Source organism: Odontesthes bonariensis, chromosome 18, assembly GCF_027942865.1.
Source record: "Odontesthes bonariensis isolate fOdoBon6 chromosome 18, fOdoBon6.hap1, whole genome shotgun sequence".
Classification (NCBI taxonomy): Eukaryota; Metazoa; Chordata; class Actinopteri; order Atheriniformes; family Atherinopsidae; genus Odontesthes; species Odontesthes bonariensis.
The window spans coordinates 24,361,650-24,379,472 of NC_134523.1; the positions used below are offsets into that span (position 1 = coordinate 24,361,650).

General features: G+C 39.4%; 1 protein-coding gene across 1 annotated transcript; it reads right to left on the reverse strand.

Annotated features, from left to right (window-relative positions):
• Positions 1-567: 567 nt before the first annotated feature.
• Positions 568-12,383, reverse strand: LOC142368291 (major histocompatibility complex class I-related protein 1-like). The gene is made up of 8 exons (XM_075450419.1): positions 12,238-12,383; positions 10,235-10,486; positions 3,151-3,429; positions 2,737-3,036; positions 2,006-2,119; positions 1,774-1,791; positions 1,592-1,638; positions 568-1,446 (listed from the first exon to the last, which is right to left on the reverse strand). The coding sequence occupies exons 1-8, from the start codon at positions 12,287-12,289 to the stop codon at positions 1,405-1,407; spliced, it is 1,104 nt and encodes a 367-aa protein (XP_075306534.1). The 5' UTR covers positions 12,290-12,383; the 3' UTR covers positions 568-1,404.
• Positions 12,384-17,823: the final 5,440 nt, after the last annotated feature.

Consider the following 17,823-nt stretch of genomic DNA (forward strand, 5'->3'; position numbering starts at 1 on the left):
TAATCCATCCCAAGAAATTAGTCCAAAACCAAATATTTTCATCACTTCAAACAAATATTCCCAATCAGTTCTATCAAAGGCCTTTTCAGCGTCAGGGGAAACATTTGCCCCAGGATTTTTATTAGAGCTAAAATAGTGAATTATGTGAAATACACGTCCTGTGTTGAAACCTGTCTGATCATCATCCACGCAGAGCAGGCTTGGGTTTTTATCTTTTTCTCCTTTCAGCACTTAAAACAACTCCAACGGGAAGCCTTCTGCCCTCGGTCATTTGTCCGATTGGAGCTGAGATGGATGTTTTTATTTCTACCTGTGAAATGGAAGCTTCAAGAAGTTTCAGATTCTGACAATTAAGCGAAATTTAGAATATCTAACCTAAAACCTCTTCTAAAAAAGGATGAAATTGGGTGAGATGCTTTAAAAATGACTTCCCATAAATGAACAGCTTCGCTGCTTCCTGACAAGTGGAAAATACCTCTGATAAGATGATTCTTAAAAAGATCCTTTTGTTATGAAAAATCTTTGGGCCTCAAAAAATGAAGATACTTCAACAGTTTTTTTCCTTTAAAGAACTTTATTAATTTTCAAACCCCTCAATACATCTTCTAGTATAAATCTGGAATGCTTCACTATGTATTATGTCGTCATTAATCCCAAACACAAACTATAATAACAGAAGATACAACAGGAGCTTTGAAAAGAAGCTTTGAGATAAATGAAAAGAAACAACCTCTTTATTCTAAAGAACCCAAAGATTATAAAATACCTTTTAGTTTAAATCAAAATTGTATGTACAAACACATGATTGAGATTTTCAAATTGGGAACAAAAGAGCAAAAAACTTCAAATATATTTAAACCCCAACAAACAGCAGTAAAGATCTGAGACAAATCAGACAAACTGGCATCTTACAAGTTCACCTGATCTTAATTGTTTCAAAGATTTGTTCAAATTAAAAGTTGAATCATCTACAGAAGTGTTTATATTTAATCTCTCCTGTTTTAATAAAGACACAACAAACATGGCCCAGCTGAAGTGAACAGTGTCCATGAAGCATCTGCTGACAGCTGATTCTCCAGCTATGATCGACTCAAGAAAGATTTACCTACAGAGTAAAACTCATGCTGGCTCTGACTTCCACACATTTAACAAACAGAGCTGCATTTAGCAGAAGTCACAACAACAACAACAACAAAAAAAAATCAAATCAATGAACAAGAATGAAAAGTGGATCTAAGAAAAAGGTAAAAATGATGATCAGCAACAAACTATCAGAAATCGTCTTTTAAGAGTGAATTTTTGCACATTTTACCGTTTGATTTCCACTTAAAACTTTGTTTTTGCTCATTTTTTAATTAGAAGCAGAGACCTCAGAAACAGAATGACTTATTTTCGTTGGCACGTTCAACAGTTGGCGCCCATCATCGTCTGCTTTTCGTTGTCCTCCTGTGAAGAAAAGGTCAACAGAAATATTGAACTCACCATTTCTCAAACGACGCAGTTTTTATTTCAAACATCAAACGACAGCAACATATTTTAAATGTGATTTCACCTGAAACAATACAACAGTATAACGTACTGATGTACTCACTTTCTTGGAGTCTGGATCTTCATGAGAAGAGGATGAAGTGTCAGAAGCTGCAAAGCAAAACAATTTCACATGAAAAAGATATTCATGTTTTAATATAAATGATGCTGCCAGATTGCTCTGATTGATCTTAAAAATGCGTTATTTAAAACTCATTTTATCAAAATATTATTAAAAATACTCACTGTTGGTTCGTTTAAACCCTGAAACAGAAAAAATGCATTTGAGAAAATTAATTTGAGGAAATTAATTTAAGGACATTACAATAGAATCAGCCTAAAAATAACAACTTTTAACCATCTGCAATATAAAAAAGTCTAATTTCACACAGTTAAAAAGGCAACAACAGCCAACACGAAGATATGTCATATACATTTAAAACTGACTTCCTGATGGAAGAACATCTTTCTTCCTCACCATGATTTCCTTTTTTCCAGTAGAAGACTCCACCAGCAACACCTGCCAGGACAAGTATTCCCACAAGAACTCCAACAACAGCAGCAACGGGGAAATCTGAACCTGAACCTGGACCTGAAACAAAATTATTCATTCTGTTGAATCACAGGCTCATTAGATTATGGACTGGATGCAAGGAAATACTGTATGTGTGTATAAAAGGTATAAATATAAATTTCAAATAAAAATTTTGTTCACTTCACTTTCACCTGACACAAGTTTAAATTTCAAACAAACAACAAAGCAGCTAATCATAAAATATCCTAAATGAACAAGGTAAAAGAAACTTAATCTCAATCTAGAAAATAGCAAAAATAAAACAAGTTATAGCAAAAAATCTGAATTAATGAAGAGAGTAAGAGTAGGCCACATGGATTTGAACAAGTTATTACTTAAAAGAACATTAATACAATAACATTAAAATAAAGAAATATGCAGAGGTAAATAAAACTTTAAGAGTGTTGAGTAATTGGTGCAGTTTCTGAGGGACATGAAGGATGAGCGGTGCTGAGGTTTCCTGCTGCTTTTATACCGAGGAAACTACTCACTGAAGACTGAGAGATCAGCGAGAACAAACTGTGCCATGATCAGGCCGCTCTGCAGAGAAAGTGTGCTGAACAAGAAAAAACCCAGCAGAACATAGATAAATGATGTTTTAATGAGAGTTCAGTGTCATCGTATTCCATTCTTACCGTGATCCCTGAGTCTTCTTTTCTCCAGTTTGGTGATGAGGTCGTCTTTGACACCAGAGAGCTGAAACACACATTCGTACCTCCCCCACTCTTCAGGTGTGTCTGATGAAAGTTTCAGGTCAGCGCTCATCTGGAAGGTTCCATCACTGTTGGGGAGGACCTCTCCTTTGACCACACCCTCATGAATCTCATCTCCATCTCTCCTCCAGAACAGATCAGCTCCGTTAGGATAGAAACCTGTAGCATGGCAGGTGACTGGAGAGGAGGCAGACTTCTGGAGGAGAGACACTGAGGGGAGCTCTGAGGAGGAAAGAGACAGACTAACAAGTTTAATATAATATAAGATAATATAAGATATAGAGGAGGCTGATGATCACAGTATCCATTTCACTAAAACAGGTGATGTGATTTTACCTGTTCGCTGGAGAGAACTCTCCCCATAGGCCACATATTTCTTCAGCCACTCAGGACAGATCTGGGTGAGGTAATTGATCTGATGGGCATTATAAGCCTTGTCTTTGTCCCAATTGTGTTTGGTGATGATACCTTGTTGTTTTGGAGCGACCCATGAGGTTGTTTTGAGGTCAAATACTACCAAGTCGTCACCATCATAACCAAACTGATTAAATCCTTTAACCTCTCCAGTCTCATCGTCCCACTCACATCCATACATTCTTTGGTATAAGTGGATACCTGAAAGACAGAGAGAGAGATAGTAGAGAAAATCTATGTAAGATCCAGCACGGTCACTCATAATTTTATTTGCTCTTTATTGAACCAAGAAGGTCTGACTGAGCTTCACTTACTGAGGAGGTGCCCTGACAATCAGATGCAAGTTAAACCCGATCCTGAACATAACATCCCATCCTCTGAAACTCTACAGAGAACTGATCATTTAACAAATATCCTCTTCCTGTGAAACATCACCGACTACAGACTGTTCTGAGTTTTATCCAGGAGCCGTCACTAATGGAGAGTTTCAATCCAATGTTTGATCACAAGGCTTCGCTGGTTAACAATAAATCTTTTTAATTCTAATTATTTAATAAATGATTAACTGTTTTAAAAATATCAGAAAAAAAGTTAAAAGAAACAAATTACTCACCATTTAAAAAAAATTAAAAACCAGGACCCAGGAAATGTTTAACTTTTACACAACAAAGTGATTATTTGACAAACAAAACTGATTTTCTGCAGGATATCAGTGAACAGAGTGACTGCTTAAACACTACATCTGTTTCTTAGAGCAAAGTTGATCAGATCTTATCCAGTTTTGTTACATTATGGACGTGCTGTGCCTCAATACAGAAGAGTCACGTGGAGTGAACCTCTGATGAATACGATATAGTGTAGCTCACCTTTAAAAATTATGAAAAAGGCAAACTCCTACGATGCGGCCGCTTAGTCTGTAAAACTTGTTTGTTTTTCAGGGTTTATATGTGTTGATAATAGGAATATTGAGGATTATTGACATAGTTTCAGTTACAATCTATATTTGTGCAGGTGGAAACCCACAATGTTCTTTTAGTTGTTTTTAAAAATGTTTTAGATGGACAGAGATTTGTGTCAGGAAATATTTAAGTCAACACCTTTAGAATCAGTTTGTAAAAATCCTGCTGGCATTTATAGAATAAGCAACTATGAATATTGAGTTTTTAATGATGAAGTCCCGCTGAATTCAAATGGTGTCTGAAATGATTCAGCGGCTGTCTGTCCACTAATGAGTACTTTATATAACCAACACTATAAAGGGATGAGAGTAAAAAGTGAACAATCCAAACACAGTCAGAGATGTTCAGAGAGGAGACGCCCCGATGAAGAGTCCCTTCCTGTGTCTGTGTCACATGGTTTACCCCGACTGACACGCCCCTTTAGGCGACCAGCAGCAGGTCCTGAAGGGCCGTGCATACCCTCGCAGCAGTGTGTCGCAGTGAGCTTGTCGCAGACATCACGCAGTTATTTTTGATTTATACCCAATTTTGAAGCGCGGTCTGCGCTATGTTAATCCCACGCCACAACGCAAGAGGGACAATCACGAACAAGCTAGGATTGTGGGTGTGGTGGGTGGCGTGTTTCTCTTCCGGTTACGGAGGTCATTCAACAACAATGGCGACTGGACGAATGCGCACTTTGATTGAGATGCAGCTGATCGATCAAGAAATAGAGAAATATTGCTACTACTGGAGCTGGCAGAGAGGCGAAAGAATTGTCACAGTTAGCGTCACCATTAGCCGGTTAGCAAACCGGAAATACGCATAGTGTAGAGCGGATGTAGAGTTGACCAATCAGAGGCCTCCTTTCTCTCCTCCCTGCGACGATATCTGCGGCGCTGTCTGCGGTGCTGTCTGCGGTGAGTTACAATTTTGCGGAGGTGCACCAGAGTGTCTGCGTAGGGGGGGGGGCATGTCTGCGTTAACTGCGACACACACGCAGACGACCTGGTTTCCGACCATAAACCGCCCTTGAGTCTGTTCATTCTAATGGAGACGTGAGCATGAACACAGATTCTGATCATTTCTTTCACCCGCAGTTTCTGAAAGAAACGTTGGACCCATTTTAAACAAGACAAACATCTTCTGAAGATTCTGACACTAAACTGATATTTTCCAGACCAACGAATCAGGAGAAAATTTACTTTGTTTGAGGCTGAAATCTGACAACACAAAATCCTCTGAGTTTTAATATATGACCCAAATATAACCTACACACAAGTGTATTATGATATGTACTCCTTATGCAACTTATCTTTTATTGATAAAATCATACAATACTCATCCAAATGTAATTTTATCCATCCAGGCTGCGTCTGAAACACTTATGCCACGCCCACTTTGGAGACCAGAACTCTTATTATTATTTTGTAATCTTAGTGCAGCTTGAAATACGCCATCTTGTTGGTATAAAGGCTCCTTGAGTTTTATGGGATTGTGATGTCAGCAGAAGTGAAGAAAACAAGGCATTGTGGGTATTACAGACATCAGAAGTGTTGTAGTAACAGAAGGTGGAACAGGGAAGTTTTATCAAGTTAAAACTATGGAGAATAACCACTTCCTCTGAGTTAAACTGATGAAATACCTCCAACACCTGTGAGGCTCTCATTAGTTATTATTTCACATTTCTTATCATACGTCTGATACGTGGCTACCTACAGTTAGCTTATCAGCTGAAGACACTGAGTTAAATCTGCACTCTGGTCTGTTAACCGTCATGATTTTTACTCTTGATCTTTCATCTGTGAGTTTCTCCTCCTTTAGTTCCTCTCTGATGTTTCTGTGCGCTCACAGTTACTGTAAAGACTTCCCGCAGCTGAACAAAGACGCCTGTTCGCTAACCTGCCGACTGCTACCCAGAATGCAGTGCGCTCATGGCGTAGTTGCCCGTTCTCTGTAAAGCAGCTGAATCTAAAACGCTGCTGAACATGATGTGTTTTCATGCTGTTGGTAAAGACTTTCAGCCACACTGAGTCGCCTCATCAGAGGAAAACATGATGAAATATTTTCTTCTTCCTCTTCAGCTCAGACAATAAAAACTGTTGCTGAAGGTTGGACAGACGGTCTGAGCTGCTTAAAGCCGCCATCAGTCCTCTCCATCATCAGCCATAACATCAGTGCATTCTAATGAACACACAGTTCAGCTGCTCTCACTGAATTATTTTCCTGTTTCTGCTGTCAGACGACTGAATGAGCAGAAATCTGACCGAGGCTCATAAATGTGAACGTTCCCCGCTAACCAGACAAACTGTGACTCCTGTACTGTGGTGCTGAGACGCTCCTTAAATCACTGTTTTACGATCATGAAGGACAAAGTGGACATAAAAGCAGCTTCATAACAGCAGCTGTGCTGTGTGCTGACAGAGAGGCTTAAAGAGGAGCTGCAGCACAGAAACTGAACCCTGTCTGAGCAGACTGAACACACTGTTACTGTGTTTTCCACATTTATTTCATCCAGTCCGGAAAATATTAAGGAAAAACTCTAAAATTGCTGCTTTAGTGGGGATTTACTGTTTGTTTTAACTGCTGAGCTTCACTGTTAACACACACTTGATGTAGTTTTACTTTCTTGTAGCTACTGGATGACGTGTTTTTCATTTTTTTTACTGTTTTCAGGAACTAAGAGGAGGATCGTGTCTCCATCTCTTCATCCTCCCACAGCAGCAGCAGTCCAACTCTAACCTGTCAACATGAACTAAAACGTGTCCCACTGAAAACTTTAAATCATGTCCTCGTCTCATTCTGAGAGTCAGAGAACAGACTGAGAAGAAAAGCTGTGTTTTTAATGAACGTACAGAATAACAGGACAGGAGTTCGATTTTCCTGCTTCGCTGAACATTTATGATCCGCGATCAGATCAGCGTTTGTGTTCATTCACTCGTCTGACAGCAGAGACAGAAAAATAACTGAATGAGAGCAGTTAAACAGTGAGTGTGAACGTGAACACACAGTGTAGGTGATGATGGAGAGCAGCAGAGGACTGAACTGAGCTTTAACCAGATCAGACTGTCTGTCAAGCTGCTCCACAAATGTCGGCTGTCATCTACAGTTTTCATATTTCTCAACTAAAAAGGAACAAGAACACATTTGGACATTTTTTTACTCTGATTGGGTGTTTCAGTTTGGTTGGAGATCTTTACCAAATCAGCCTGAAAACACAGAGTGTTAAACAGTGTTTTCAGATTCAGCTGGTTGAGCCTGCAGGAAGTGAGCTAACAAGCTAGTTAGCGTTAGCTCACAGTAAAAGTCAGAAACTTAAGAGAACAGTCACATATTTTCCTTAAAGGTTTTCTAATGTCAGCGGTGAGGTTTCATATATCAGAGATGGAAACAGAAGTGGAAACACCTTAACTCTCATCTTTCGGTGAGAGCTGCTGGCTGAATGCTAACAGCATCAGAGGTCTGTGGTCACTTCCCAGAGCTGCCTGCAGGAAGTGACTGACAGCTCACCTGACCAATAGGAGAGCAGCAGAGAGAAGCCCCGCCCCTGAAACGTCCCTCTGATTTAAGAACAAACTCGCAAACAGGACGTAGGAGCTGTGATCTGAGATTAGGATTTCTTTTCATTTTAACCTGTAAATCATCATAATTAAACTTAAATAAATTTGAGCTGCAGTTGATGTTGAACGGTTCGTGGCACCACATTTCTTTACTTCTTATTCAGACTAAATTAACTTTATACCACTTTTGTTACACGTTTAGGGAACAAACTGATTTTCCTCCTCGTTGTTGCTCGTCCAGTTACAATATTTTCATTAATCTACTTTGATGATGATCGTCAAAGTCACCGATCTTTAATGTTCTGTGAAGCAACGAGGAAATAACTGACGAACCTTTTCTGAATCATTGTGTGTTTTTAACAATGAACAGGCTGATCTGTTAACTGTGAGATAAAGATCGATCCTGTATGAGGCATCTTCCACTGTATCCAGTCAGGCAGGTTAATTAAAACACTCGTGTTATATGAGGACCCGTCAGACGCAGCCTGGGTCTCCTTTATGGCCCTGATCTCCAGTTTAACTAACAAGGCTCTAATATTCCTCTATCAGCTGTGTGCTGTTAAACTGATATAATATCTACGACTACAAGGTTTCTACTGTGAAGTTATTCTGAGGCAGCTCACTGTCGGCAGCTCCGCAGAGTTATTCTGATTTAATACAGTGGAGTTAATAGTGTTTCTGATTCACATTTATTTTTTCAGTTCTTTTAAAAATATTCCTTCAGATTTGTTTCTCTAGTGAATGGAAACCCAGCTGCTGTGCATCAGGACAGAGTTTATTTAATCTAATCTGTGTTCTCCTACACATTATGGATTATTTAATTTATTTCATAAATACAGTATTTTACTGTAAAACTTCAAGAAACTAAAGAAAATTAAATAAATTAAAGCCTGAAGATGAATTTTTAAACTGATTCTTTCTTCTTTTCAACCAACAAGTTGTTCATTTAACTTTAATCACATTAAACAGAGAAAACAGTGAAATGTTCATATCTGAGAAACAGAAACCAGGAAATGTTTCATGTTTCGTGTTGATGGAAGAGTTTAATGATTATCTGATTGGGAATATTTATGGTTTTATGATCAGTTCACTGCTGACTAATAATTTCAGCTCTGTGTGTGTTTATTACTCCACTGACACGCCGCCGTTAAACAAAGTCAAACTGATCCAAACTGTCGTCCAACTCTGTGTTTATCATCGATGAACAAAGTGTGATCCGAACAGTAGAGTTAATGTAATGCAGCCTGTAGTTGGTGGAGCTTAATTTGTGTTCATAAAGACTGTAAAGGACCTGAAACATGTGAAATATGTCAGTGAGCTACGGGGTGAAACATAAAGAAATGTTACTTTTCTAACAGATCCCAGCTGGTATGGTCTGTCTTTAGGTGTGTGTTTGCTGAATCTGTCAGGAGTTGAGTCAGACTTGTTGGATAGTTTCCTGCTGGGCGTTACTTCTGCTCACATTTAAAAGATGGTCCGTGTCGGTGCTGTTACAGGCTTCTCTCTCACTCTTACTGTCTTGTAGTTGGTATTTTGGTATCAGCCTCAGCTGATCAGCAGCAGGAAAGCTTCTCCAGCCACGTGCACACAATGACGTGCAGCAACGTGGACGTTATTTTGGTTAAAAAGGAGCGACAGAGTGAATAACTGATTAAAGAGTGAGGCGGTGTGAAATCATTTTATATAACTGCTCTAACTGCTATGAAACCTTTAAGGTTTGAGATGTTTAAGTTGGATAAAATTCTCTGTTCTGGCGGCCGTGTTCTGAGTAGCTGTTAGCTTAGCTCCACGTCAGAATTCCTCCCTGATTCTCCAAAATGAGTCCTCGATATAACCAACACTGGGAAATGGATGAGAGAGAAAAGTGAACAATCCAAACACAGTCAGAGATGTTCAGAGAGGAGACGCCCCGATGATGAGTCACTTCCTGTGTCTGTGTCACATGGTTTACCCCGACTGACACGCCCCTTTAGGAGACCAGCAGCAGGTCCTGAGTCTGTTCATTCTAATGGAGACGTGAGCATGAACACAGATTCTGATCATTTCTTTCACCCCACAGTCTCTGAGAGAAATGTTGGACCCATTTTAAACAAGACAAACATCTTCTGAAGATTCTGACACTAAACTGATATTTTCCACCAAACCAACGATTCAGGAGAAAATTTACTTTGTCTGTTTTAGGAATGGGGTTTTGAGATCATTGGGTGTTTTGTTAGTTCATGTTTCTTTGACTTTTCATCTGGGACAAATACAACCACAAATGCATTATTCATCTTTTGGCAATATAGTGTATGTCTAGATGACAACCAGGTATTGGGGGGTGAAGTGAAACCTATTCAACACGGACTGGACACTGTCGTACATCACATCAGCACAACAGGCATATAGACACTGATGACAGAAGTATAATTAAACTGACAGATACATGTTGTCCCATACTCAGTGGACACTTGGACCCTCGCACAGTACACGGTCATTAGTCAGTCATCTCCATCTGGGCTATCTTACCTGCTGTTTGATTGAATCGCTGCATTAGCAGTCCAACATTGGCCTTAAAGGTTTGTTTAATTCCGCTTCTAATATCCGTGATCTGTTTCTCATCTCGAACTCCCTCCATCCAGGTCTGCTTCAAGACGTTTTTCTCAGAAAAGCTGTCGTAGTAATCTATTTGCTGCCCGTTGACAATCCCAACCGCAACAAATTCTGGAAACCTTTCCATGCCTTTGGATCCTGTATAGAAATACTGCAGACTGTGGGACACTGCAAGACAAAACACAAGTTCTCTTTTAAGAAAATAGGTCCGTGCATTTTTTTGGTCTTTTTCTTTCCAGAAACTGGATTTTAAATAAGATGTTTGATTTATTTCTTAAATACACAAATAAAACTCAAAATACAATTCGGTTGTGTTACATATGGGTACATTTTTTTTAAAAGTTTAATATTTACAGACAAGCCATTGGAGGTCAGAGAAGACATCCACAGAAAAAAATGTTTGATTTGAGACTACATTCCAGTTTGTTTGAACATTATAGTTATTTGTATAGCAATTACATATGAGTAGCACAAAGTCAGTACAGCAGCAAATCATTTCACTCAAATTCCACAATGCAAAGTGAAGGAGTTTGTGCACCCCTTTAAAAGACAAAAACTAATCTTAAAACATCTTTTATGGATTTGTGGAAAAATACTGACAACATGCTGTTAATGTCATGTTGTTATTTCCGTGTCATCTTCCAAAATACTTTTTGCCAATTAATATCTTTATTCACTGTTAAATTGTAATGTTTATGAAACAAATAGGTCATTCTTTATCACTACCTTAACAAAATTATTTATAACAGTTCAGTTGATTTGGCATTATATTCTATATGTATTTTCACCTGAGTTGTGTTAAATTCAGTATAAAGTTTCACATTATTCTAAATCTAAAATTAGCTGATGAAAGTAATTTCCTATAATGTGCTTTCGTATTAATTACATTATTTATGGCACTATGCCTAGATGCAATTTGATATTGTTGTAGAATGATGTGGATACTGAAATTGATGAGAGGAAACTGAGGGAGGTATTTTATCAGAAAGGCTGATGAAAATCGTGGAGGGAGACCTGGAAAAGGAACACATAGCCAAACTCATTTAGTTTGGTTAGACTGCCCTGTTGCCACCACAGGTATGTGATAATAACAAAAGGCCCATTCATTTAACCTTCCCTTTCGAAAGAACAAGATGATTTATCGATGTTCCCACAAAACTTAAGGTTCAAGGAACATTAACCAGAACTGTGTATTTATTTATTTATTTGTCGAGAAAACTTTCAATTCTGTGCATCAGGGAATATTGGCTTCATGTCGCAGCGGACCTTTCTGTAAAATTAACAAACATTCATTTGTTTGCTGGGATGTGTAGGCATGTCGTCAAATTAAATACTTAAAGGCATGCGTCCACACTGTAATCAACTAAACACAATGTAACCTTGAGACAGTTGTACACATTCTGATCAACCATGGATTTTATAAGTCAACGTAAGTCTACGTAAAAAATATTGGATGCGTCTTAAACATGGCCAAGTTGACAATATATTTTAGCACAATTTTTGGTTAAAACGAGGACTTTTATTTGAATATTTATTTTTTCACTTAGCTGGTATTTATTTTTGGTTGTTTTTTTAATTATTATTTTTACGTTGAGTATAATGTACTTTTATAGCCCGTTGTTACGGCTAAACATGAAACAGTTATTCTGGACAAACCAAGCGCCGTCACCAAAAAAGAAAGTTGGCTAACTTACCTTATCCATCAAAAATACTTTTTTAAATGTCAACAGTAATTCGACTAAGGAAAACCAAGTCTAGGCTTGTTTTGTTTGTTACTAACACATATGACTTGATTCTATAATAGTTCCCTGGGAGTGATCAATTATGATGAAAGGAAATTGAAATAATCTGGAAGAGCAAACGATCCATCAGTATTTCGACTGCTTACATAAGATCATATAATACAATTCACAACTCACCTGCTGCCGCTCCGTTTATTCCCAGGAAAACCAACAACATCAAGATCTTCATTGTGGCAGTCCGTCTCAAACGAATTAAATGGGGAAAAGACTTACGTATCCCGTGTGCGAGAAGTACACAGTCTGTGCTCCGCGCACAAACGTCAGGCATTAAATAGGTTATGGGGGGGGCGGGCGGATGATGGCCTCGTCAGATTCCGTATGAGCCAATGGTAATTTATGATGATGGGCGACGTCACTTAAATCTGGGTAAAACTGGACTGCTGAGGTTATCAACGAAAGTAAAACCTGCTTCATTTAGCGAGTGCAACTAGAGTGAGTTCTACCCGTTGTGTGGGCTTTCATCAGTTTTTCTCTTATGACATGAGCATGTCTATTATGACTTATTTTTGCTATACGGTGTTAAACAAACAATCAAACAAAAATCTAATCTGAGGAAATGTGTACAAATAGAGCTATGTATTATCATAGAATATAGATCATTGTAAAACAAATCATAGGCTAAAATTGGTCTCTTTAGTTTCTGGAAATACAGGAACATCTTTTATTTCATTTTATTAAAAAAAAAATTGATATCGCTGGTTTGGAACTGAAAATAGTTCAGGTCAAAACCATCAACAAATACAAGTGTGGTTTCACCGATGTTGACAATTAGTGTTTCTGTGGTGAGGTGCGCCCTCCAGTGGTTCATATTTCCAGTTTTGGAGTTTCTCGATGTGAAGAGTGAAGGTCCAACATCCATCCAAATATTTTCTATATCTATAAAATACTCTACAAGTAGGGAATGGAGAATGAACTGACATTTTATCTTGCATTTTCAAACAGAAAATAAATATTAAAAGCAATAACTTGTCTTTACTTCAAGGAAGGTTAAAGAAAAGCTCATTTTTATGCTCTTAGGCTCCCCCTACAGGGGCAGGATGTAACGTCACTGTCAAAAAATCCAAGAGTCTGGCTGCAGATCTGTGAGGACTGGAAGCGAGGCAGGGCCAGCTCAGAGGGGGGGTGAATCACCGCCTCGACTGGGGAGGACTTTGAGCTGTCGGTGGAGCGAGAGAAGCTGCATTGGCGTTGGGTTTGAGGTGTGATCCGGGAGTCACAGGAAGTGAGGTAAACTCAGGAGGCAGGATGCCAGGCGAGGATGAGGGAGAAGAAATAGATGACATGGAACAAGGCACTGACAAAACGAATGAGCCGATACAGGGTGCTGAAAGAAGCACTGAAGGATGGCAGACGGTCAGCAATCAGAATAAGAAAAGGAAGGGACAATCATCTGAATTAGACGAAAGCGGCAAGGAGGAAGGTAAGCCACCTCAAATCAAAGTAATACTGCGATTTCAATCCCCGTGTACTGTCAATCCCATAAAAGCCAGCCAAGAAGTTCATAAATTGGTCGGAAATGTCTTTGCAGTTTGGCCTTTGAGGGACGGTAATTTAATGATTGTGTGTCGAGACAAAGATCAGCAACAAAGTATAATGAAATGCAAAGAGTTTTTGGGGAAAGCGATTAAACCACAGGTGTGGGAAGAGAGAGGTAAAGTCTTGGGGGTGATTTCAGGTGTATCGACTGACATGTCTGACGATGAGATTAAAACTAACGTGAGGGGTGTACGAATTGTTAAAGTGAAGCGCCTACCAATCACTAGAAATGGAGTCAAGAGTGCAAGTCTGTCTGTTATGTTGGTCATGGATGAAGAGCAATTACCAGACAGGATTAAGATTGGATACGTCAGTTATGGCGTTAGACTCTATATTCCCCCTCCAACAAGATGCTATAAATGCCAAAGATTTGGACACATTGCCGCTGTGTGTAGGGCTACACCCCGGTGCGCAAAGTGTGGGGGTGAACACGAGTATGGGAAATGCGCTGAGGGAACTAAAGTTATGTGTTGTAATTGTGGCGGGGAGCATAGCGCTGCATATAAGGGCTGCGAGGAGCATAAAAAAGCTGTGCAGGTACAAAATGTGAGAGTGAACGATAAAATATCCTATTCTGACGCTATTAAGAAAGTGAACAAAGCAAAACCAGTTGCCCGAGTGATTTCTGCCTCCCAGCCTCCCCCGCAAACATTGGTAGGCCCACAGCCCCTGAGACACATTGATAATGAGAACACCCTGATTGTTGACAAACAAAAATTTGTTGCATTTGTGGTGGAATGTATTAATTGTACAGCAATGGTAGAAAGTAAGACACAAAAAACTTATATAATTATAAGAGCAGCTAGGAAATATCTTGGGATGGAAGATCTGTCCTTTGAAACAATCAATGAATTATTAACAGCAAAGGTAAATGAAAGTCAGCAGTCATGTGGTGGTGGATTGTGATGGTACTGTCTATACTGCAATGGAACGCCAGAAGCTTAATAGCAAATGGCCAAGAGTTTAAGCACTTTATTGAAAGACAATACGATAAACCAAACATTATATGTGTACAGGAAACCTGGCTCAAACCAGTACTGGATTTTAGAATATTTGGATACACAGCCATACGTAGGGACAGAGGTGTAGGAATAGGAGGAGGAGTAGCTATTTTTATCCAACAGGGTCTTAATTATAAGTTGTTAACTTTAAATGCAGAAGTGGAAGCAATTGGGGTTGAAGTGTGGGCTGGGGACATAAAGTTTGAAGTGGTAAATTTTTATAACCCATGCTTAAAGATAACAAGAGAGATACTTGAGGAAATCTGCAGTCAAGGGAGTAACAGATTGATATTATGTGGGGATTTTAATGCTCACAACACACTGTGGGGAAGTAATCGAACAGATGATAATGGACGGGTAGTTGAGGTTTTTATGGATGATTGTAAGTTGGTGTGTATGAATGATGGAAAGGGGACGAGACTTGATGTGGTGCGTGGAGTGGAATCGGCCATAGATCTTACTATAGTGTCAGAACAAGTAGCAGGAACCACTCAATGGGATGTTCTTAAAAACTCTATGGGAAGTGATCACTTCCCTATTTTGGTCAAGATAAGAGAACATAATGTTTATCTGGAGCACAACTTGCATCCTAGATGGAGTATGAGAGAGGCCAATTGGGGACTATATAGCATGACTGCGGATGCCAAATTTATGGGGATATTGCCGACTGTTGATGATGTTGAGGAATTTAACTCGGTGATCACGAATATAATATGTGATACTGCAGAGGAAATCATAGGTAAGTCTACTGGCCATAGGCAAAAGAAGATGGTTCCCTGGTGGACAAATGAATGCAAGGCAGCTGTTAAGGCTAGAAACAAAGCATTTAAGAAGATTAAATGTAATCACTCTTTTGATAAACTAATTGCATATAAACAAGCACAGGCTAAGGCTAGAAGGATTATTAAAGATGCAAAAAAGAGATATTGGAGGAACTTTTGTGGAACCATTGGATCAGAGACTAAAATAGAGGACATGTGGGGTATGATTAGGAAGATGGGTGGAATAAGGAGGGATTTTTCTTTGCCAGTTCTTAAAAATGGAGTTTCTGAAGCAGTGACGAATACTGAAAAAGCAGAAATGCTTGCTGAAGCGTTTATGAGAGTTCATAGCTCCAACAACCTGTCTACTGAAGAACAAGTACGGAGGGAAAAGGTGATAAAAGAGAATGGAGTGATACTGGGCAGGAAGGAAGTCAGTGACAGTGCCCTAGATAAGGATTTTACACTGTTTGAGTTGAAAAGAGCTCTTGATGGTGCTAAAAACACCTCTCCAGGCAAGGATGGAATATGTTATGCTTTCATTGAGCATTTATCTGATGTGTCTAAGAATGTCATAATTAAACTGTACAATAAGGTGTGGGAACAAGGGCGGCTACCATCCGGCTGGAGGCATTCTGTAATTGTACCTATACCTAAGCCAGGGAAAGATAAAACAGAAGTCAGGAGCTATAGGCCAATAGCCCTGACGTCAAACTTGTGTAAATTGATGGAAAGGATGTTAACAAAGAGACTGGTGTATGAGATTGAGAGGAGGGGTCTTTTCTCCCCGCATCAGAGTGGTTTTAGGAAGGGGCGCACCACTATGGATCCAGTTGTGGTGTTAGAAAATGAAATCCGAAAGGCTCAGGTGAATAAGGACATGGTCCTGGCAGTTTTTTTTGATATAGAAAAGGCTTACGATATGTTGTGGAAAGAGGGACTCTTGTTGAAATTGAACAAAATGGGAATTGGCGGGAAAATGTATAACTGGATTATGGACTTCCTGAACAACAGGACCATTGAAGTGAGAGTTGGAGCTAGTCACTCCGGAATGTATAACATTGACAACGGCACTCCGCAAGGGAGTGTGTGTAGCCCTATTTTGTTTAATATTATGATTAATGACGTGTTTGACAAGGTAGACCTCAGGATAGATAGGGCCCTGTATGCCGATGACGGGGCCCTATGGATGAGGGGCAAAAGTGTCCATGGTCTACAGAGTAGGATGCAGGGTGCTGTTAGTAAGGTGGAGGAATGGTCCCAAGAATGGGGCTTTCGTTTGTCTATTGGAAAAACACAGGTCATCTGTTTCTCAAAAAAAAGGGTGAATCCCAATGTGAATCTCAGACTGTATGGGCAGATACTTAACCAAGTAGACAGCATAAGGTACTTAGGGGTATGGTTTGACATAAAACTGACATTTAAAGTATATTTACAGAAGATACTCGATAAATGTAAGAAGAGTGTTAATATCCTTAAATGTTTGTCTGGAAGAGACTGGGGGGCAACGAGCTCTTCCTTAAAAAGAGTTTATACTGCATTAATCAGACCAGCGATTGATTATGGCAGTATAGTGTACAAATCAGCAACTAAGACTTCTCTTCTAGAACTGGACAGAGTGCAAGGAAAAGCCTTGCGAATATGCTGTGGGGCCTTCAGGACCTCCTCCATCCCGGCGATTCAGGTGGAAACAGGCGAAATGCCAATGGACCTCAGAAGGCTTCAGTTAGCAAATATGTATTGGGTAACCCTTCAGGGGCACGACGACAGTCATCCCACCAAAAGAGTGTTTATAGACTGTTGGGAGTATGGACAATCGGTACATAGCTTTGGGTGGGAGGCAAATCAGCAAGCTAGTCAGGTGGGGTTAGATGGTATCCCAGTATGTAAGACTTCTGCCACATCAATTATTCCCCCTTGGTTTTTTTGCTTTCCCTGGGTCAACTTGGGGGCTAAGGAAATTGTTAAACCTGGAGGAGTTTATCAGACAGTACAACAGTACATTGATTTTATGTTTCATGACGCTGTCCAAATTTATACTGATGCTTCAAAAGACCAAGATGGAAAAACGGGAGCGGCAGTACACGTCCCTCAATTTAATTTTCAAAGTAGCAAAAGAACATCAGATTTTCTTTCAATTTTCACAGTTGAAATGATGGCGATAATTTTGGCTCTGCGATGGGTAGAAGAGGCGAAACCCAGTAAAGCTGTATTATGTTCTGATTCAATGTCTTCTTTAACGAGTATTCTTAGCGGAAGGTCTTCCTGTCGTACAGATCTTTTGGAAGAAATACATCAGATAATATATAAGGTAACGCAACAAAGAACAATACTGCAGTTTTTCTGGGTCCCTGCCCATAGGGGAATTCAGGGTAATGAAACCGCTGACAAATTAGCAAAAGAAG

What these genes read in the sequence shown, in the direction of transcription:
- LOC142368291 (XM_075450419.1), bottom strand. Translation starts at nt 12,289, where the DNA reads ATGAAGATCTTGATGTTGTTGGTTTTCCTGGGAATAAACGGAGCGGCA. An exon ending in AATAAACGGAGCGGCAGCAG is followed by an intron (nt 10,487 to 12,237) that starts GTGAGTTGTGAA and finishes TTTGTCTTGCAG; the next exon opens with TGTCCCACAGTCTGCAGTAT. An exon ending in GCGATTCAATCAAACAGCAG is followed by an intron (nt 3,430 to 10,234) that starts GTAAGATAGCCC and finishes TCTGTCTTTCAG; the next exon opens with GTATCCACTTATACCAAAGA.